We start from the raw sequence: 23034 nt of genomic DNA on the forward strand, positions 1-23034 counted from the left end.
CTAGGCTTTTTGTCTATGGTACAGACAAAAACATGCATGCTAGAGAAAGATCTAGAAGAATGTATGCCCAGATGTTTACCTTGATTATTTATAGATGATAGGATTATGGATATTTGTTACTATACTTAGTGTTTTGCAAATTTTCTGCTTTGTGCATTCATTAATTTCTTAAAGTATTAAAAAACAAAGTTAAAATTACGCAGTCCTGGGACTTTTATAAAACAAGTGATTATATTTACCACAGTTTACTTCCCATTTATTTGGTCTTGCTTATGATTGATTGAAAAACGATAGGAGTTACATTTGAATTTTTTATTTTGGATTCCATAATGGAAACGTGCAGCCCCTTAATGTAATATGTAGCTATTTAGAAGTGGGGGTTGTACACATCTGTAAGGTGCTTTTCCCATATAAGTTTGTTTTGTTAAGTAATCATATGGAATTTTAAAATAAACAAGATCCAAAAGAATGTTGTTCTTCAAGATTTCCAGCCTTAGCAAATTATGTGCTGTTTCAAAGATGCTACCAGTGAAACATCTTCTCTTGAATTTCACTTTTGATTATGGCCTTTAAAGCTACTTTCTGAACCAGACAAGAAAACCAGGCTTCATTATTTCAGCAAATGCCAGGAGCTACCTGCTTGATTGCCCCCCAAGGCATGCTCTGAATTTCTATTTGGTCATTTTCAAATATCAAACAGAGCCACGTGGGTAAAATTTACCATAAGAGGCAGTGCTTTACCTAATGTCTTGTTTTCTCATGGAAATTCCAAAAACGGAAATCGAAATGGGCTTTGATGAATGGAATCCTTGTGAGCATAAGTGCGTAGACCCTTATGGTGACTACTTTCACGTGTGCTGCATTCATGTGATGCGTAAATTCAAATGTTTGTGTTCATTTGCATTATTTTAGAGTTCTCCATCATGGGTTTCAGTTCTTAATATGGTATTTGCCTGGCTTTATTCACTGTGGCATATGTTTCCAATTTTAAATAACTTTGAAGGATTCCTGTGTGTCTGCTGTTAAAATTGAGAGGTCTTGGTGACTCTGGGGTCCAGGTGAAACTACGTCTAAAAGAATATGTGTAAATACATATGTTGAGCTAGGTGACGTAAAGGTCACCAGAGGCCCAAGGTTTTACTTTGTTAGATCTGACATGTAAGACTGGGCAGTGTTGGAATCCCAAGTGGGTGGTGACTCCCCCTGCCCCTCCTGCCCCTCACCCCCCTACAGGTACTCTCCTGGGGTATCCATGAGCTCTCTGTCAGCACATCCACATTCTTGTCTTTGGAACTCCTGTTAAGGAAAATTTCATTTCTGCCTGAATCTCTCCTTTCTAAGTTCAGTGTCATTATCAATATTTTACATGAAGGAAGGAAAGGCCAAAAGAGATGGGAGTCTTTGATGATAGGGTGATCTTGTCACTTGATCATTGATTTGTTTGGTCATTCATTCATTCAGATATTTAAGTGCCCATTACATGCTACTGAGGAATATGCAGTGCACAAGAGAGACAGATCTCTGTCTTCATGGAGCTTATTTCTAGGGAAGGAGATAGATAATACATGAGTAAATAAATCAGGAAACAATCAGAACTGTACATAGTAATTTTGAAGGAAGAGGAAAGGGAGGGGTATATCTGGAAGAGGTCAGGGAATGTTTCTCCGAATAGGTGATATTTCAACTGAGACCCCAAGGCTGGAAAGATCTAGCCATGCAAAGAATCTGAAGAAGAAGATCATGCCAGGCAAGTTGAAGGCTCCAGTGCTCCTTGCACATCATAAAAGACATGGAGTAATTGTACAGTCAATACATCAAACAGGTATAAAGTAATACTAGCCTAAATAAAGCTTTCCTGACATAGGTAAATTTTAGAAGAATGTGTAAGGACACAGGCTTCCCCAGTGGCTCAGTGGTGAAGAATCCACCTGTAGTGCAAGAGATACAGGAGATGTGGGTTTGATCCCTGGGTTAGAAAGATCCCTGGAGGAGGAAATGGCAATCCACTCTGGTATTCTTGCCTGAGAAATCTCATAGACAGAGGAGCTGGGAGGGCTATAGTCCATGGGGTCGCCAAGACTTGGACACGACTGAGCACACATGCATGAGACAGGATGGTGATCTAAACTCTATTTTCTTTCACGATAAACCAGAAAAGCCAATTTTCACATGGGCACTTAACCAAGGGCTGTTGTAGGAGTTAAAACTGTGAGAGAAGCCAGGGTCTTCTGCTTTAAGATTCTCTTTGCTCTAGAAAAATCTGGCTTTAATGGATATTGGAACAGAGTATTTTTTGAATGTGTGTGTTTGCTCTGCTCACATGATTTTTTTTCCCCAGAAGGAGACCAAACTGTTTATAGGAAAGATAGAAACAAACAAACAACTGGGTAATATGCTTCTAAACATCCAGAAACATGTGACCTTCCAGCCAGCACAGAGATCCAGTGGGTAAACAGCAGGCCAGCCATGCTTGATGCTCTCGGAGCACACATGCCTCTGCTTCCTTGGGGATGGCAATGTAAATTACACAGACCATTATCGTCTCTTCTTCAGAATTCTAACTTCCGAATACTGACCCAGAAAATGCACAGTTTGTTCCCCTGGAGCATAAGATTCATGCTGCCCCAACACCTGCTGGAAGGATGAAAGAAGATTTGATTGGCCCCTTCTACCTTTTGCTGTTCTGTGTCCTAAGACAAGCATCCAGAAGAGGCTATTTTCTGTTGCCTGCAGGAAAGATTCATTCTATTGTGCCAATTGGAGTCTTGTAGATATGCCAGAGTCATAATCTTCCCTCCACCATTTCTCTCTAGGCCCTGAACTCTTTTCAGTGGAATGCCACAGTTTACTTGGAACTAAGAGATGAGTTCTTGCCTTTTCACTCTCTTTCTTTCTCTCTCTCTCCCTGCTCCCCATCTCCTAAAAACAAAAAATTTGGTGTCATTTGTTTCTTTTACTCTTTTTAGGACCTCTGTCCTTCTAGCTAAGCTGGTATCTCAGATTAATTTACAGAGTGCCCTACTCTTCCCACTGTTGGTAAATCAACCTTCAGATTCCTTTGTGGTAGGTTCTTAATGCCCATCTTACCATTATTACTCATTTTCTCCCCTATTTTTACCCACTGTCTCAAAATATACATAAGTTTTATTTGGAATTTTCTTACAGTTGAAGTGATAACTTTATTTTTCTCTTTGGCTGTGCTGGGTCTTGGTTGTTGCATGCAGGCTTTCTTTAATTGCAAACAGCAGGGGCTACTCTTCATTGTGGTGCCTAGACTTCTCATTGCAGCGGCTTCTCTTGTTGCAGAGTATGGGCTCTAGAGTGCATGGGCTCAGTAACTGTGGCACACAGGCTTAGCTGCTCTGCACCATGTGGGATCCTTCCAGACCAGAGGCAGAACCCATGTTCCCTGCACTGGCAGGTGGACTCTCAACCAGTGGGTCACCAGTGGAGTCCCCTAAGTGATAACTCTTGACAGGAGATACCATTTTTGCTGACGTGGTCAGTTTATATTGGTAGCTACCGCTTTTAGTTTCTTCTAAAAAACAGTTCCGTTGAAAAATTACACATAATTCATGGAGAAATTAACCAGAATGTAAGCTCCATGAGGACAAGGATTTTCATCCTTTTTTACTCCTCTTTCCTTATGTCTCATGTAGTGCCTGGTACACAGTATAGCAAGCAGTGAATATTTGTTATGTGAATGACTGAATGAAATTGACATCAGGCTTGCATGTGTGAGGGAGGGGCCCTTGCAGATGCCCACTTCTGCTTCTCATAAGGTTCCTCCAACATTAGAATGAATCCTTAGAGTCACATTAGATGTAAAATCATCAGGATGCCAAAGTTAGCAAAAATCTTGGAAACAAACATTTGTTTTCTTTCCCCAAACTGTTCTATGAATCTAGTAATCATTCAGACACTTCCATCATTGATCATTAAAACAGCAAGCTGGGCTACATAAGTTGTTCAGGAGCTGTGAAGAGAGTGGATGAGCTAGTACTGAAAAGGTGGACTTAGTGACAGTCACTGGCCCCTCCACACAATACACTGTTCTGAAGCTCCCTGCACGTGAGATGCAAATGTCCTTGGATTCCCAGAAGAAGGGGAGTTTTAATTAGGAATCCAGGTGAAGTTTCTGCCTGATGTAAATCCTATGCATCATCTTATGACATGCAGTAACTTAAAGTTCTGATTCTATTCATTGCCACTTCCTTTATTGCATTTTGTTTTTAGACTGACAGAAAGCTGACTACATATATGACATTGTTTATGGAGTCTCAGACTCTAATAATTAGTCTGCTTGATCGTGATGGAATGAGGGTTGGTGCCAAACCTCCTTTTCTCAGAAACTATAAAAGCAGTGACAAACCTAAACATCATATTAAAACGCAGAGACATTACTTTGCTGACAAAGGCCTGGCTAGTCAAAACTATGGTTTTTCCAGTAGTCATCTATGGATGTGAGAGTTGGACCATAAAGAAAGCTGAGCGCCAAAGAATTGATGCTTTTGAACTGTGGTGTTGGAGAAGACTCTTGAGAGTCCCTTGGACTGCAAGGAGATCAAACCCATCCATCCTAAAGGAAATCAGTCCTGAATTTTCATTGGAAGGACTGATGCTAAAGCTGAAGCTCCAATACTTTGGCCACCTGATGTGAAGAACGGATTCATTAGAAAAGACCCTGATGCTGGGAAAGATTGAGAGCAGGAGGAGAAGAGGACGACAGAGGATGAGATGGTTGATGGCATCACTGACTCAATGGACATGAGTTTCAGCAAGCTCTGGGAGTTGGTGAAAGACAGGGAAGCCTGGCGTGCTGCAGTCCTTGGGGTCGCAGGGTCGGATACAACTGAGCAACTGAACTGAATAAAGAGGTTTATACAGTCAGCAAAAACAAGACTGGGAGCTGACTGTGGCTCAGATCATGAATTCCTTATTGCAAAATTCAAACTTAAATTGAAGAAAGTAGGGAAAACCACTAGACCATTAAGGTATGACCTAAATCAAATCCTTTACAATTTTACAGTGGAAGTGACAAATAGATTAAGGGATTAGATATGATAGAGTGCCTGAAGAATTATGGATGGAGGTTCAAAACATTGTACAGAATGCAGTGATCAAAACCATCCCCAAGAAAAAGAAATGCAAAAAGGCAAAATGGTTTTCTGAGGAGGCCTTACAAATAGCTGAGAAAAGAAGAGAAGCAAAAGGAAAAGGAGAAAAGGAAAGATATATCCATCTGAATGGAGAGTTCTAAAGAATAGCAAGGAGAGATAAGAAAGCCTTCCTAAGTGATCAATGCAAAGAAATAGAGGAAAACAATAGAATGTTTAACGATAGAATAGAATAGAAAACAATCGAATGGTTCTATTGAAGAGAATAGATCTCTTCAAGAAAATTAGAGATTCCAAGGGAACATTTTATGCAAAGATGGGCACAGTAAAGAACAGAAACAGTATGGACCTAACAGAAGCAGAAGATATTAAGAAGTGACAAGAACACACAGAAGAATTATACAAAAAAGATCTTCATGACCCAGACAACCACAATGGTGTGATCACTCACCTAGAGCTAGACATCCTGGAGTGCGAAGTCAAGTGGGCCTTAGGAAGCATCACTACAAACAAAGCTAGTGGTGGTGATGGAATTCCAGCTGAACTATGTCAAATCCTAAAAGATGATGCTGTTAAAGTGCTGCACTCAATATGCCAGCAAATTTGGAAAACCCAGCATTGGCCACAGGACTGGAAAAGGTCAGTTTTCATTCCAATTCCAAGGAAAGGCAATGCCAAAGAATGTTCAAACTACCGCACAATTGTACTCATTTCACATGCTAGCAGAGTAATGCTCAAAATACTGCAGGCTAGACTTCAATAGTACATGAACCGAGAACTTCCAGATGTCTAAACTGGATTTAGAAGAGTCAGAGGAACCAGAGATCAATTGCCAACATCCACTGGATCATAGAAAAAGCAAGAGAGTTCTAGAAAAACATCTACTTCTGCTTCATTGACTACACTAAAGCCTTTGTATGTATCACAACAAACTGGAAAATTCTTCAAGAGATGGGAATACCAGACCACCTTATCTGCCTCCTGAGAAGTTTCTATGCAGGTCAAGAAGCAACAGTGAGAACCGGACATGGAACAACAGACTGGTTCCAAGTTGGGAAAGGAGTATATCGAGGTGTATATTTCACCCTGCTTATTTAACTTATAGGCAGAGTAAATCATGTGAAATGCCCAGCTGGATGAAGCACAAACTGGAATCAAGATTGCTGGGAGAAAAAGCAATAAACTCAGATATGCAGATGACACCACACTTATGGCAGAAAGCGAAGAAGAAGTACAGAACCTCTTGATAAAAGTAAAAGGGGAGGGTGAAAAAGCTGGCTTAAAACTCAACATCCAAAAAATGAAGATCATGACATCCAGTCCCATCACTTCATGGCAAATAGATGGGGAAACAATGGAAACAGTGAGAGACTTTATTTTCTTGGGCTCCTAAATCACTGTAGATGGTGATGCAGCCATGAAATTAAGATGCTTGCTCCTTAGAAGAAAAACTATGACCAACCTAGACAGCATATTAAAAAGCAGACATTACTTTGCTGACAAAGGTCCATGTAGTCAAAGTTATGGTTTTTCCAGTAGTCATGTATGGATGTGAGAATTGGACTATAAAGAAAGCTGAGCACAGAAGAATTGATACTTTGAACTGTGGTGTTGGAGAAGGCTTGTGACAGTCCCTTGGACTACAAGGAGATCCAACCAGTCCATTCTAAAGAAAATCAGTCCTGAATATTCATTGGAAGGACTGATGCTGAAGCTGAAGCTCCAATACTTTGGCCACCTGATGTGAATAACTGACACATTGGAAAAGTCCCTGATGCTGGGAAAGATTGAAGGCAGGAGGAGAAGGGGATGACAGACAATGTGATGGTTGAATGGACATGAGTTTGAGCAAGTTCTGGGAGCTGGTGATGGACAGGGAAGCCTGGTGTGTTACAGTCCATGGTGTCAGAAAAAGTCAGACAACTGAGCGACTGAACTGATAAAGAGGTTAGTGGTGACTGAGCAAGGCTGTGGAGCCCACCTGGGGCTCTGTTCGAGTTACAGACAGCTTCATCTTGAGCCCCTCTGTTTTGAAAGGAAGATGATTTGGTTACTCAGTTACTGAAAGAAATGAGATTGATTTCTGCTTTTCCTTGTCGGGGAAGTTGTCATTTAAATGGCAGTGGCAGGGCAAGTTGGTGACCCAGAGGGAGTCCTACCTCTCTGCTCTGATGTTACCTGGAGTAGCATATTTCATCAGAGGGCAATTTTGCCTCCCAGGGGACATTGGGCCAAGTCTGGAGACATTTTTGGCTGTGTTGACTGGGCAGTATGTGGGCACCAGTGGCATCTAGTAGGCAGAGGCCAGGAATGCTGCTAAACACTATACAATGTTCCCTGCCCCATCCCCAGCAGAGAATTATCTAGCCCCCACAGCCCATCATGCCCAAGTTGTGAAACCTTGATTTGAAGGAACCCCACTCAGTTTTATGAGATTGTCCTTACCTGGTAAGGCAATTCTTCTATTGCTATTTTCTTGTTCTGACTTTTAAAAATCCCCATTGTATTCTTGCACCAAGAATTAGTGCATTGAAGGCAGCCCTGATTTCAGATGTGGGTGGGGCAGGCAGAATGAGTGGCATGCTTTGAAAGGCTCTGAGAACATCCGGACTTCCAATGTTCCTCCACATCAGAGCTCTAAGACCCATGAAAACTAGAGAAACCCCCACAGGGAGTCAGGATTCTGGGATCTCTAAGGGAGCTCTGCTGCTTTGAAACGCTTTGCTGAGCGTTTGCTCTGTGCCCAGCTGGTGTGTTCTCTGGGACCATCCTGGGCAGCTCAGTAAGCTACATGCCAATTCTACTGCTGCTTCACTGAGTCGCATAGGTGGGTTGCTTGGGAACCTGCCCCAAAGTGACACACTGGTGGGCATGGCATTGGGATTTCCCAGCCAGCTATGTCTCATGCCCAGGACTTTGCCAGGAACCAAGACCTTACCCTCCTGAGCTCTCAGACATCTCAGCTGATCTTTCTATGACTGTTACCACCTGTGGAAAACAAGGACGTTACACTCAATGACTTCTAGGAATCTTTCATAAGGCTATAATGTCCGTATTTGTTTCTTTGTTTTATATATTGCCCTCGTTAAAGGTTCCCTTTTAAAATGGAAACAGAACTCATGATAGGTACTACCATTGGAAATCCCCATGGAAGGATTCCAAACCTCACTGCATGTCATAGCCAGGTGGTCAGCTTCTAAAAAGGTCTGTTTCCACAGCCTCTTACCAACACTCTGCTTTAGCTAGTTTGAAGTGGGCTCTGGGAGTCCTTGTATTAACCTCCCACCCACCCCCTTAATCCTTGTATTAACCACACGGATTCTGATGCACACGGTCTGAAGACCATAGTATTGTGGCCCTTTTTTGGGGAGTTAGTTTAATCAGTTGATTTCCTTTATGTAGGATACTGGCTACAGTGGAAGTTCAGAGTGTATTGGGTGACTGTGGTCCTCACATCTCTTAGGCTAGCAGGGCTGCCTGTGACTCCTGTCCTCTGAGACTCACTCCCAGGTTATGTGTGTGAGTGTGCTCAGTTGTGTTTGACTCTTTGTTACCCTCTGTCCATGGGATTTCCCAGGCAAGAATACTGGAGTGGGTTGCCATATCCCTTCTCCAGGAGACCTTCCCGACCCAAGGATTGAACCCACATCTGCATTGCAAGTGGATTCTTTACCGCGTGAGCCATCATGGAAGCCCAGGTCAGGAATTCCCAAACACTGCTGCATATTAGACTCACTGGGAAGCTTATAAAACTCCTCACACCCAGATCATACTCCAGATCAATTAAATCCCAATGCCTCCATTGGGAGTTGGCCTCCATATTTTTCTTTTAACATCTGCAGATGATTTCCGTGCTCAGCAGTTTGAGAACCACTGTCGTGGATGTTGCAGATTCCATACCTTTGCCACTGCTGAATTTTAACTGTAACGCAAATCCACCCTCCCAGTTCCACAGAGAGAAGTCTTACCTACTTAGTGAGATACATGGGCAACCCACTCTTTTTTTCCATTGTCCTTCCAGATGCTCCCGCTCAGTCCTCTGCTTTTCAAGCTGCTTTTAAGGTATTTATCTCACCACCTTGTTTTTATTTATTGCATGTCTTCATGAGGGAGATGGCATCTTCCATGAGGGAAGAGGTTTTAATATATGTGGCTCTGGGCTGGTGGGAGCAGAAAGAGTAGAAGAGGGTAGATGCACAAGAGACAAGACAAAGATCAACTGGAGTCTGTGCCATGGCTTTCTTCATGACAGCAGAGGGACAGTGAAAAAATGGAGGAGAATAATAATAATAATAGTAATACAGAAGGTTGCCCTGGCACTAGACTCCTTGAACAAAATATCCTAGTAAAAATGTTGAACTCATTTTTCTGGAGAGTAACAAAGAATCCTAAACAGTTCAGTTCAGTTCAGTCTCTCAGTCGTGTCCGACTCTTTGCGACCCCATGAATTGCAGCACGCCAGGCCTCCCTGTCCATCACCAACTCCCGGAGTTCACTCAGACTCACATTCATCGAGTCAGTGATGCCATCCAGCCATCTCATACTCTGTCGTCCCCTTCTCCTCCTGCCCCCAATCCCTCCCGGCATCAGAGTCTTTTCCAACGAGTCAACTCTTCACATGAGGTGGCCAAAGTACTGGAGTTTCAGCTTTAGCATCATTCCTTCCAAAGAAATCCCAGGGCTGATCTCCTTCAGAATGGACTGGTTGGATCTCCTTGTACCTTCCAAATAATTGCATTTGATGGTTTGATATTTTGAAAATGTGACTTCTGCTGATACATGGAGGAATCATTCAGATTGCAAACCAACTTTCCTAACCAAAATGTTTAAAGTGACTAGTTAATACTTGGGAAGAAATTTAAGAGTAAGGAAAAGTACTCTCCAGGTTCCGCTTCTTCTCTGCTTGTTTCCACTTTGCTCACTTAAGGAACAAGCCCTGTCATTCTGGACTGACATGGTGGCTCAGTTTTCCCAACAATGGGAGTCACATAGGAGTGGCCTGTGGCCTTGATGCTCCCTGAAGCTATGCTTTGATTGGCCTACCTAAGATTTTGAAACTGAGGACTATTTGGGGAAAGATCTGGATTTCTTTGTCTCTCGAAAATGCAGAAGCGCTTTCTGCCCTGAGCTTGCTTTTAAGGAGACAGCAGTCAGCCTCTGTCCCTTTCAGTTGAGATGTGTGTGCTCAAATTACCACAGTCCCCACGCCTCCCTAATTACACTCAACTCACTTCAGTAATTTGTCTGGTAGAGTTCTCTAGGTCACGGTATTAGCATCACCTCTTAAAACGTAAGACATCAATTGCTGGGCCCCACTGATCTTCTGTAAGGAAGAGTTATCGCTTTCCCGTTTATTTATGTGTGTAGATATTATACACACATATTTACATCTACACGCATATCTGTGTGTAATTTTGTGTATGCGTCTGTCAGTATAGGCTTCCCAGGTGGCACTAGTGGTGAAGAACCTGCCCGCTAAGGCAGGAGACATAAGAGACCTGGGTTTGATCTCTAGGTTGGGAAGATCCGCTGGAGGAGGGCATGGCAACCCACTTCAGTATTCTTGCCTGGAGAATCCCATGGACAGAGGAATCTGGTGGGTGACAGTCCACAGGGTTGCAGAGTTGGACACGGATGAAGTGACTTAGCATACACCCACATCTGTCAGTATGGATTCATGTATATTTATTTCATTCTTTGGGTTTATAATGTATTACTATTGTTATTTCTTTTCTTGCTCACAATGTCTCAATTTTGGGTATTGGGGAACTCTTCAAGATTGGCTCCTGTGGCTTTTCAATGTCTCTCCACTCTATGCCATCATTTTTTTTTTTTTTAAGTGCGTCTTATAGCAATTTCTGGTACGACATGGTGTTCCAGGCTTATCTTGTATTTTCTCTACTCCATCACTGGAATTGACTAGTTCTCCAGGGAGTTCTGATTCATGTTATTGGAGTGAAAGTGAAAGTTGCTTAGTCATGTCCAACTCTGTGGCCCCATGGACAATACAGTCCATGGAATTCTCCAGGCCAGAATACTGGAGTGGGTAGCGGTTCTCCAGGGGATCTTCCCAACCCAGGGATCAAACCCAGGTCTCCTGCATTGCCGGTGTATTCTTTACCAGCTGAACACAAGGAAAGCCCAAGAATACTGGAGTGGGTAGCCTATCCCCTCTCCAGCAGATCTTTCTGACCCAGGAATCGAACCGGGGTCTCCTACATTGCAGGCGGATTCTTTACCAACTGAGCTATCAGAGAAAGAGGTTTTATTGAAGAAAGGTATTTAAAAACCAAGATCTGAGTACTGGATGTGCTCATTGCTATTGGGATATCACTACTTCTTGCCTTTTGTCAATGGATACAGCTAGGAAATATATGTATGTGTACTAACTGGGCCACCTGGCTCAGATGGTAAATAATCAGCCTGCAATGCAGGATACCTGCATTCGATCTCGGGGTCAGGAGGATCCCCTGTAGAAGGAAATGGCTATCTACTCCAGTATTCTTGCCTGGAGAAGTCCATGGACAGTGAAGCCTGGCGGGCTACAGTCCACGGGGTCGCCAAGAGTCAGACACGACTGAGTGACTAACACTTGCACTTCAGACCTTCACATATATAGATTTATTTCTGTATTTATTTATCTGTAAATATATGTGTTTATGTTTTATATTACTATATGTACATATTTATATATATATGTATATTTAGCTGTCCATATGAATACCTTCAATTCTAATTCATTACCATAGGATTCATATTAAACTTGAAGATACCAGATTTTTATCTTTGTAAGGCATTTTAATGTCAATAGTGGCTCATGAACATCCTGAGGGGAGAAAGGAAACTTCAGTTGATAACTATTTTATAGATAACTACTAAAAAAAAACAAACCAAATCTCAAGTTTAATGTAACAGAAAGGTCAGCATATTCCCATGTTTAATATCCTTCAGTCCCTTCTAAAAAATTCTGTAATTTGCAACTCAAGACCCTGGTTTAATTCCTGGCTTGGGAAAATCCCTTGGAGAAGGGATAGGCTACCCATTCCGGTGTTCACTGGCTTCCCTGGTGGCTTAGACGGTGAAGAATCCACTTGCAATGCGGGAGACCTGGATTCGATCCCTGGGTTGGGAAGATCCCCTGGAAGAGGGCATGGCAACCCACTTCCGTATTCTTACCTTGAATCCCCTTGGACAGAGGAGCCTGGCAGGCTATAGTCCATGGGGCCGCAGAGTCAGACACGACTGAGCACACAGCCTCCCTGGTTCCTGAAGGTGGGTAGACCTGCCTCATTTCCCTTCTTATACAAATAGAGTTTGTCTCTAGTCTTACAGAACAATGCTTTTTGTAACCCTGAGCTGGCACTTGTGGATTCTAAATATAAGCCAAGACACTTCTCAGAGATTATAATCAGAATTTTGCTTTACGTGTGAAATCTTATTTTGAATTCAGGTACACAATTACTCAGAGACATAATTATACTGCCTTAGGATAGTATAAAAACAACAGTTTTAATTTTTTTTTTTTGGTGGGGGGAGGTTTACAAAAGTAACCTGTTGTTAGGAATCGGAGGTGACTACAGTCTGAGAACTTCACAGATACAAATTAACTATCAGCTGTGAGATTTGCCTAAGATTCCTTCATGTTTATTCAGAAGTAAAGATACTTGCATGGGGTCCCCCCTCCTCTCATTATACTTAATGTAAATCTAGTGGTGCTTGCATGTATCTTTAAAAATTGTAGAGAAGTGGAAAGAGAATCCAACCAGGATGGCTCATGGGCCACTGGAGGTGTGGCCCCCTCAGTGCTTTGGAAAATATTCTGGGTTTTGAACAGCAACACCTGTAATTATGGAGGCGTCATCCTTTCCATAAAAAAGAAAACAAAACCAAGAAAGCAAAGCCCTTCTACTAACAAGGTATAGTCATAGCATGTGTTCAGCCTTCCCAAAACCTGTCTGGCATTTGTTTCTGGCCTGGTAGGGAATATCTTCCATCTTTCTCTGAGCACTCATAAAACAATACAAAGGTAAACAATTGGAGGGCAATTAGCAGTCTCTTTGGGGTAACAGAAGAGAGAAGTCATCCTGCTATTAATGTCAGAGGAATTAATCATGGTTTACATAGGTGATTTACTGGCTTAACTTTGCAAGTGGTTGAAACACAAGAACCCAACAAAGTTTACAAAAGATGCTAGCTTGGAGAATCAGGTATGGCGGACAGCTTACAGAACTATCTGTCAAGTAGTTGAAGGTGTTAAAGTTGTTGAGATGGTGCCTGTTTTGTAAGAGGCCATGTGGAGTGCAGATTTGTGTTTCTCAAACTTTAGTGTGAGATGTATACCTGGCCAGCTTTGTTAACATGCAGTAGGTCTAGGGACTGGGCTGTGATTCTGCCTTCTTAAAAACAAAAACATTTATGTACTTATTTGGCTGCACCAGGTCTTAGTTGCAGCATGGGGATCTTCAGTTGTGACATGTAGTTCCCTGACCAGGGATTGAACCTGAGCCTCCTGCATTGGGAGCATGGAGTCTTAGCCACTGGACCACCAGGGAAGTCCCTAATTCTGCCTTTTCAACACATTGTCAGGTGCAGTGCCCATGCTGCAGGCCAGCACATCTCATTTTGCATAGCAAGGCTGTAGATTGTTCTTGTACCTGTGGCAGGTAGGATAAAGCTGCTCATACTCCCTTTAAGAATCTCCATTTATCAACATGTTGCACTCTGAATGTTCATGGCTTAAGGGATCAGAACAGCTTTTGGGAGTGGAGGTAGTTGGCCAAATACTTCATTGTGCATATCAACAACTTCTTTCACAAGCACCAATTTAAAAAAAAAAAAAAACATAAAAATATTTACAGGCCATGTTTATTTACATTTATTGAACTATACCCTTAAAAGAAAACAGGAAATGCAATCTCTGTAACTAAAGCCCCTCTGTGATTAAAACCTCAGAAAATGCACTATTGTTTCTAGTTTGAATGCTGAGCCTCTTAACAAGTTTTGGCATTGGGGAAGCCCCTTTGAAAGCTGGGATCTTTTACCATTGCTTGACTAGCTTTTCAAGCCATTCAGTTATCAAATGTGGTTTGTTTCAGAATGCCTGATCGTGTTGTATAAAGGGGTCCCTCAGTATCTGAGGAGACTGGTTCCAGGACCTTGCTCAGATACCCAAGTAGGTGGAGGCTCAAGTCCCTTCCAGTACATCCTCCACAGGGGCTGGTTTTGCATTCACAGATTCAACTGGCAGCATCCACTGAACCGTGGGCTGAATAGGTGGATTCAGAACCAGTGGATACCGAGTGCCAACTGTACTTTATTTTTAAACTTTTTTTTGGTTCCAAATACTTCCCATACTTTAAAAACCATACTTTAAAAACGGAGATCCTCTGTTGGTTTTTGGTATGGACATAGAGCCACATTACAACACAGAGAACACACTTCTTTTGCCACTTACTGTGAAACATGTGATTTTCATTAGCCATTTTTCTCTTCTTGGAAGGAAACTTAGGAGTATAAGCCTTCATTTAGAGTATTCTGAACACTTTTACTAACCTTTCCCTTTTCCCCATGTCCCTCTTCTCCTCCCTTTCTCTCCTTCCCTCCTTTCTTCACTGTGTTTTCCGGTACCTGGATGTCTGCCACACCTGGGGTAGGGGAGAGGGAGAAGGTAAGTGGGGGATCTTGATTTTGACTCTCTAGTCTCACTCAGTTGCTGTCCATAAATGGCTATGTGGGTTGGCTATTTGTGAGAAGGTTAAATGATTTCTGAGGAGGGGTGGCACATCTCTTTGGTAAAGTGAAGAGTATGAGATGGGAATACAAAAGGAGCCAGGACACCTGGATTCTAATCCTTGTTTAGCCACTCACCAATTATTTGGCCTTGGAGGGCAATTTAACCTCCCCGGGTTTCAGCTTCCTAATCTGTAATTTGATATACATATTTGGTTATGCCTATTTCTCAGAGTGTAGGAGTCTTATCACTGGGATGGCATTAGATTACATTGAATCACATATTGAGAACTGTACTTCCTTGGCAGTCACTTTCATTTCTTTCTGGTTGTTCAAACAACATCAACAGCAACAAAAAACTGTTCTCTGTTGACATTCATTAATATTTTCCTAGGACTTGTCACTTTTCTGTTTAAATTTTTTTTTAATTTTAGTTTTTTGACCTCTCTTTCTAACAAAGAAAAATCAGCAACTTTGTTTTTACTGTGATTGTTTTTAATTTATGGGGACTGGGAAATATGATTTCCCATTTAATGTAGAAAAATAAAAGTTGGTTGCTTTACAGAAAAATAGTATATTTATAATAACTGTACTTCAATGAGTACAGTATATTAGTTATTTTCTAAACTTAAAAGAGATTCAGGTATCTCATTAACCGGTTGATGTCCACACAAGTTTCTGTTCCCTAAAAATGTGCATATATTCATGGACATAGTATTTGCAGAACAAAGTTGGTGTTACATATAATTAACAGTATGTGACAAGGCACTCAAATGTTCTGAGACCGTTGGGGAAATTTTGGCCGCAATTAACTATAGTTTGCTGATTTGGAATTTACAATTTTTTCCTATTACTTAAACTATAACAAAATGGGGACAAACACCTTTGCCTTAGTATAATTAAAAATGAAATTATGTCAGGAACATCTGTTTTAAAAAGGAATTTCTATTTGTTTTACCACCAAAAGGTGGCGTCCTACCCCCATGCCCTTTATTTAAAAACCCTTCTTGCTTTAATTTAACAAAAAGAAACTTCTAGTTGATTACTGATAAAGAAATTAAAATGTGCTCCTTATGAATGTAACGTGACAGTGTTGAAAATGAACTATATGTTAAACTGCAGTTAAGTTTCCCTCTAATGTAAGCCAAATGGGCATGGAAGTCTTTAATACGGCAGCACATTAGACAGTATTATTACAAAATTGGGTACAATATATCATGGGATTTACAGCCAGGATTTCCTTTTGTCTGCAAAACTTGTTGCCAGTCTGATTTTGGCCCCCACTTTCAAGTGAATGTAAGAAAGTTAAAATGCAGAATAAGATCAGTGGCAACCCAAAGATCTTCTTTAGTATGGCAATGCTAATAATTAAAAAAAAAAACAAAACTCACTATTTGATCTGAAAACAAGATCAGAGCATGAATTGTTCTTTAGAGATGATGAATAAATTTGTCACACTGAAATAAATTGCTATTCCCCTGAGTTATAATTTTGCAACCCAACATATACCATAACATGTTATATCTGGCATAAACACTGTAGAAATGAAAAACATCATCACACCCCCAGCCAACAACCCACCATAGACTGGCTACTTTGTAGATTTCCATTTACTTCCATGTAAATTCAGCATATGGAATTTCCAGTGATGGTAATGGGTGGTAAAGGGTTGTTCATAGTGTTAATTGAAAAGACAAAGCTTTTATATAATTGTCTAGTTCATGGTAAGGATTCAATAAATATTAGATGTTATTACTGACAGATGTAGACTGTGAGCTCCTCAAAGGCAGAAATTTTATTTATTTCTGCATCCCTCAGAGCCTTCTATATGGTCTAGAACATAGTAGGTGTGTCATGTCTTAATGTCTTGAATCAAAGAACACAACTCTAGCCTCTAGGAAGCTAGGAAGCGCTGCAGGAACTAAAACACATTTTCTTTATCTTGATTCTAGTCTAAAGATCTGATGGATGGTTTTGCCAGGATAGCCTAGAATCTTACACAGCATGCATTCAACAAGAATTCTACTGTGTTGTAATTACCTTAGCATGGTCTCCCTGTCTCTGGCTTTATTCTGTAGCATGAGTGAATGCTTTTTTTTTTAACTTGCAAAACAGATACAATTTTAAAATGGTAGTCTTATGCTACTATTGAAATTGAGATTTAGAAATCTTCAGTAAATGAATGTTTTAAAATATTTGTATAAAGACAGTATCCAAAAAATTGATAATAACTCTTTTTCAGAATATTGGTTATCTACAACTGCGCCAGCCAGGCTAAAGACCAGAGAGATAGTACTTATGCTCCCCACCAAGTCTTCCCACCTTCCCTCATTGTCTCCTCACCTCCCAAGTACTTTGTAGGAATCCACAGGACTGGCTGTCGATACATTCTCATAAAGAGTTACCCTGCTATACCACCCAGCCAGTAGCTGGAAATGCTGGTATGTTAGCAGCATCTGGGGTTAAGAGTCTGAAAAAATTATTTCTGTTAAAAACAATAACAAACCATAGAGCCATGTATCTTTCCAAGTCACAGTGTGGAAACAGAAAGTCATCTTCCTTCTCTATTTTTATTGATGATAGTGAGAGAAATGCTTGTGTCTTTTGTTTTGTACATGTATATTTCAAAATATTTAATCCGGGCTCCTAATTTACTCCTTCAAATTTCTAAATTCCACCAAACTTCAAAGCAACAAAAAGAAAAAACGTCTCACCTTTTCAAAGAATTGGACAAAGCTTTTTACATGTGACTGATCTCTGGGAGAGAAGGTAATTTGTGTTAAACAACTGATGGACAGTCTAGACCCCTGGGCGTTTTCCTAAGAGAAACCGTGGCAAGAACACAGCTCCCAACGCAGCCACTTTCGCCTGAAGTGGATCTAACTACACATTCCTGCAGTGACTCTGAGAAGGAAGGACGGGGAAGCGTCCCACATTACACTCCCCTGCTTCAGAAATACAGGGGGAAAAACCCCTCGCTGGCTGGTTTCTCTTTCTTGCAAACAGGGGTTTGTCCTCCTGCTGAACTTTCACCTTCCGAACTCGCCTTCTTTCATTGGACAAAGTACAGAAAGAAAGAGGAGAGACCGAGGGAGGACGGGAGAGAAGGAGAAAGGGGGTTGAAAACACCACCCTACCTCCCCCTCCTTCAACTGTCACTGATGGCAAAACACTTTCACTTTTAACTGGAGGAAACTCACATCCCTGTCTATCCTCTCCTCTTCCTTCTGTATTTTTAGCTCAGAAACCAAGCAAATAGCCATCGTATTACGATCTTCGTCCCTAGTTGCTAACACTCTCCCTCTCGTTTTTTTTCCCCCAGTGTCTGAATGGGCCCCCCTTTGCCCCTCTTCTGAAGAATCCCCCTCCCCCATGCCCCTTGTTTTCCAGGTCTTTCTTGCCTGATTCCTCTTTTGCCAGGGACTGCTCTGGCGTGGCCCTCCTCTCTCGGGTCTGCAGGCTCTGCCTCCTTCTCCCCCATCCAGCCTGGATGCCCCTCACTCCCACCTCTCTGATCCCCTTGCCCCCAATTCCCACCTCCCCCAGCCCTGCTTTGGCAACTGCGATTTTTTTTTTTTTTTTTTTGCTGCAAGCCTTGTTGTTTACCCAGCAGGTGGATGTGACGTCAGGGACGCACAACAGCAAAAAATAACAACATCTCCCTCCGCGACGTGTTGGCCTCCCGCGCGCCTTATTTATTTATTTGTTCCGGGGGTGAGGGTGGGGGCGGGCACCAGCACCTAAGTGTCTTGGGGAAGGAGGGTGAGCAGGCTCAAGCCCGGGGGTGGTTTGTGGGCGCGTGAGGTGGAGAAGGGGCCCAGGCTGGATGCCAGGGGTGGGAGCAGGCTGGGGAAAGCCCCGGGCCCGACGCCGTCCGCGCCTCTGCGGCCGCCGCCACCACTGGCGCTAGCTGGGCTCCGGGAAGCTAGTCCGGAGCGGAGGAATCTATTGTTATTTATTGTGTGGCGGTTTCATGCTGTACTCGCGCGGCCCGGCCCTCGCCCGGGAGTGCGTGTGTGTGTGCGTGTGTGTCTGTGTGTGTGTGTGTATATGTGAGCGCGCGCGCGTGTGTGACCAAGTGAGTGTGTTTGCGGGGGTGCGCGCGCGGGCGGGAGTGGGCGCGCTCGGGGAAAGGCCCGAAAACACCTTAGTTTGCACCGAGAGACCATTTGCTGCGGGTGAGTTTGTATTTTTCCATTTCTGCTCCACTTTTTCCCAAGCCGCCTCCTGCCTTGTTTCCGACCACTTTAAACAACAAAAACAACAACCAAAAAAAAAAAAAAAAAAAATGAAAGAAAGAAAAGAAAAGAAAAAAAATATCTACTTTCCATCTCCCAGCTCCACGTGCATCTCCCCCAGCCCTCCCCAGAGGCAGCCTCTCTCTTCCCAGGGTCAGGGCCAGGCTCTGGGGTGGGTGGGGGCTGCAGTCGCCTCGGGGGTGGAGGGGTTTCCAGGGGCACTGCTCTCTTGGGTGTATTTCCATAAGTCAAATGGGGGGTGGGGCGGCGAAGGCAGCGGCGAGGAGGCAATCTCGCCTTCCCCGTGGCCCCTTCACGCGTTGTTCTGCACTCGCCGTGGGGAGAGAAATCGATAAGCCCAGGCGGCCTGGCGTAACTTTCAGTGTCCGTTGTTGGGGTGCCTGTCGAGTAGCTGCCGGGAGGGCGCAGGGCCCGGGGTCAGGTCCACGGCGGGAGGGGGGCGCGCTGCTGGGTGCTTCTCTAGCCCAAAGTTTGGACTTGGAGCAAACTTTTTCCCTTCGCTCAACTGCTAGTGTTTGTCCCCTCTATGCCCTGGGGCTGCTCCTTGGGCCTCAGCAGAATGACTGGGGATGTCCGCGCCCTAGGCCCCACGGCTGGGGACGTCTCTAGTGCTACGCACGCCATGTCCCGACCTCGATGGCGGGGACACTCCTCTGTCGCACCCCGGAGCCCAGAAAACTCAAACACATACCCGCGCACCCTCAGCTAGACACGTACCCCTCACGCGCTCGGCCCAGCGAACTCAGCCTCCCTGCCAGGGATCCGCGACTGCCGTGGCCAGCTCCGCGAGTGAGAGTGGGAGCAGGGTGCGCTGCGGGTAGTCGCCGCGCGCGGATTCCTCTCCACTCCATCACATGCACTTTCTGGGTGTACTCCCCTCTTAAGAACGGGGGTGGAGGGGATTTCCCAAGCCTCGATCTGTCCTGAGACGTGCGCGAGTCGCCGCGTCCCTTTGGCGCTGTCCCGGCAGCCGAAGGCTCTCCGTCCGTTCCTCGTCCGCGCGCCGCCTTCTTCCCGAGCTCCCGGCGCTCCATTCGTGCCCCGCAGAGAGGATTCAGCTGAGCCAGCCTCGAGTCGGGCGGCCGTGCGCCTCGGGTGGGGACCGAGGTGGCGGCGCCGGGAGCCGAGGGGTTTGCCAGTTGCCGCGGGGTCGCGGTCATTCACTGCCTCCGCCTCCCCTCGCCCCCGCCTTCCGCCCCCCTCCTTCCCAGACGCTGCTGCGCTAGGAAACTTTGATTCCTTCTCCTTTTTGGCCCTAGGCTAGTCCCCCTCCCCACCTGTTGTGAGCTCCACCTTGGTCCCTGGAGACTGGCGGTGACACACGCGGGCGCAAGGGAGCTTCGCGCCCAGAAACAAAGTCTCATGCCCTACCCGCCCCCCCCCCCCCCCCCGGCAAGTGTTTGCTAAGAAATCGCTGCCTGCAACACCACCCCCCCTCAATCGCCCCCCATTGCCGCGCAGCTCCCGCCTCCTTAGAATAAGGACTAAATAAACAGTTGTAACTCCAAACCTTGCGACTGCGATCTTATCCCGATCCCACCCCTCCCCCTTTTCTCCCCCCTCCTTTTTTGTTGTTGCAACTTTGTAAGATCCCGGGTAAGGTGCTGAGACTTTGGCTCCGTCCGATTCCCTGTCTCGGGATCCTTGCAGGGAATCCCTGAGCCACATTCTCTCTTCCCTCCACGCACGCTTGTGGGTCCTTTGGGCCCGACGCCCTCTCAGCCTTGGCCCCCCAGCTTACTCATCTATCCCGCCCCACTCCATTTCCCCCAACCTGCACCGAGAAGACTTGCTGACGGTCACCCCGGTTTCTTGTCGACCGCAGAACCCGAAAGTTTGCAAGAGGAAGAGAGCGTGTGGCGAGCAAGCGGGCCAGGGGCAGCGGCAGCGGCGCCGGGGACCATGGTGCTGCCGGCGCCTCCTCCGCGGGCGTGAAGGCGGCGCTCCCACTCCCTCCCGGGTCTCCGCGGGTAAGTCGAGGCGGCTGCGGCCGCGGGCGGGTGCGCAGGGTCTAGGGACACCCTAGAGCTTTGGGTTGCGCCCGGGGGTTCTCTGTGCCCAAAGCCTCAGCATGGGCGGCGCGAGCGCAGCGATCTGGCGCCGGAGCCAGGAATGCGCCTGTCCTCAAGCCGGTAGGTGCTTCGAAATATTAGACTTTCTCCTTTTTCCCCCTTTTCTTTCCAAAATCCGAAAATCTAGAGATCAAAGTTTAGCGTGGAGTATAAAGTGCTCTGATAAAATATGATGACATCCCTCGCTCCCCTTCTCACCCTTCTCCCGCCCCCCCCCCTCCTTTTTAACTATTAATTATTTCCAAGTCATTGTGTCCAAATACCCTTGCCGGGCTGATTACAAAGTGTATTGATTTAGTCTGGGCTCATCCTACGCGTTCGTTTTAATTCCTTTTCTTTTGCTCAACCAGAAAACCCGAAATGAAACTTATTTGTTCCTCTGTGCACCCCCTGCCCCCAGCCTTCGAGGCTTGGACAGAATAATGAAATTAATATAAACATTTCATTTGGTTGCATTTGAGCTTTTCCAGCCCACTTAGGAGGGGCTGGTGTTGCTCTCATGTCTGGTCACAGGTATTTTCCAAGTTTGGATTTCCCTTTTTGTTACTGTTCTGTAGACTGGAATGCTGGAGGGCCGTTCTGTATTCCCTCTGAAAGGAGTCTATACATTGAAACTGTCTACACTTTACCTTTAGTTGTCGTAGGCTTCAGGATTTAGGGCTTGCACAATAGCTGAATTGAAAAAACCTAAGGGATGGTTAAGAGATTTTTCTCCTGCCGAAAATATATTGAAGAATATCTCCAATTTTTTACATGTCCCTTCCCCTTGTATTTTCCACGGTGAGAATCAATTTAGGGAAATATCTTAACTAGAATTTGAAGAGAAATGGTAAGAGTTCTGGTATTTTCTACCAAGTGTTATCCTGTATAACAGAGACACAGAAGTTCCTGTTATTTTCGGTTCCAGAGACAAATGTATCAAATCTTTTGAGAATTGCACTAGAGTTTTGATTCTATTAAGTGAAAAATACCCATCTCTTTGAGGCCAGGAAATTAAAATTGGGCTCACAGTTTCAGAGGTTGGGAATGAGTCCTTTCTGTCTCTGACTTTCCTGCTTGAAACATCATATAATTAAAGAGTATTAAAAATATAAAAAGGAACTCAACTAGTTACCATTAAAAGGTGTTAGCTAAAATCTCACTGCAAGGAGGGGGGAATGTTTAACATCTTGTCACTAGCTGCATCCCTCCCCCCTTTCCCCACACCCTCCTTAGACTTTGGATTAGTCATTGTATGAGAGAGAGAGAAAAAAAAAAAAACAGTTCTTTTTTTTTGAAAAAGTAAAGTAAACAGCCTCCAACTGCTGAACCTTGACAACCCAAATTAAGGAAGCAGGAGAGATCAAACAGAACTGCTGCTGGGTTGTTGTCAGGAGCTCTACACGAAGAACCCTGGACTATTCGATCTAGCAGCAAAGCTGTATATTGACTGATGCAGAAATGGACTATTGCAAATGCTGATCTTTGTTGTCCAAGCAAAGCCTCCCTTGGAAGGAAATATTCAACCCCTCTCCAGGCAGGATCTGAGTTCCTTATAGATGCTGAGTAGCTAAACAAGTTATTATTTTTATAATGCATTCTTATTTATGAACAAAACATACCCAAAAGGGCATTAAAAGGCTATTAAGTCTTCCAGAGGCTGTCTTGTTACCCAGAACTGTGCAGTGGAATTCTTTTTTACCAACATTAGACTCCTACACTAGAGTTAGATAACATTTTCTCACATCAAGTTTAGAAGATCTGCCTTGTCAGGGAAGCCAAGGTTTTGTATGTGAGGGTTTAAATCTGATGTGAAGCTCAAAAAAAAAAAAAAAAAGAAAGAAAGAAAGAAAGAAAATCCTGGTGATGAAGTTTTGT

General features: G+C 44.0%; 2 protein-coding genes across 38 annotated transcripts in view; one reads left to right on the forward strand and one right to left on the reverse strand.

Annotated features, from left to right (window-relative positions):
* The window catches only part of LOC147348248 (uncharacterized), a 51791-nt gene extending 31258 nt beyond the window's left edge, over nucleotides 1-20533 (reverse strand). The window contains exons 1-2 of one of the 2 annotated variants that reach the window (XM_086366788.1): nucleotides 19823-20533; nucleotides 13967-19091 (exon numbers count right to left, since the gene is read on the reverse strand). In XM_086366788.1, the coding sequence (XP_086222914.1) occupies nucleotides 18818-19091; nucleotides 19823-20265 (717 nt within the window). In that variant the 5' untranslated portion in view covers nucleotides 20266-20533 and the 3' untranslated portion in view covers nucleotides 13967-18817. Of the gene's footprint in view, nucleotides 1-13966; nucleotides 19092-19822 lie in introns of those variants that run through there. The other variant, XM_086366789.1, reaches the window with a different exon arrangement.
* Nucleotides 1-23034, forward strand: part of FOXP1 (forkhead box P1) — a 721956-nt gene that overhangs the window by 75794 nt on the left and 623128 nt on the right. For 23 of the 36 annotated variants that reach the window (XR_015151275.1, XM_086366764.1, XM_086366752.1 and 20 more), the window contains exons 1-2: nucleotides 18831-19024; nucleotides 20931-21075. The exons of 2 other annotated variants lie outside the window; for them this stretch is intronic. The gene's annotated coding sequence lies outside the window, so the exon portion shown is untranslated. Of the gene's footprint in view, nucleotides 1-18830; nucleotides 19025-20930; nucleotides 21238-23034 lie in introns of those variants that run through there. 11 more of the 36 variants (XM_086366737.1, XM_086366736.1, XM_086366748.1 and 8 more) reach the window with 2 other exon arrangements.

This window comes from Bos grunniens, chromosome 22, assembly GCF_055505025.1.
Source record: "Bos grunniens cultivar Pamir isolate PY7600 chromosome 22, Bosgru_T2T1.0, whole genome shotgun sequence".
Taxonomy (NCBI): Eukaryota; Metazoa; Chordata; class Mammalia; order Artiodactyla; family Bovidae; genus Bos; species Bos grunniens.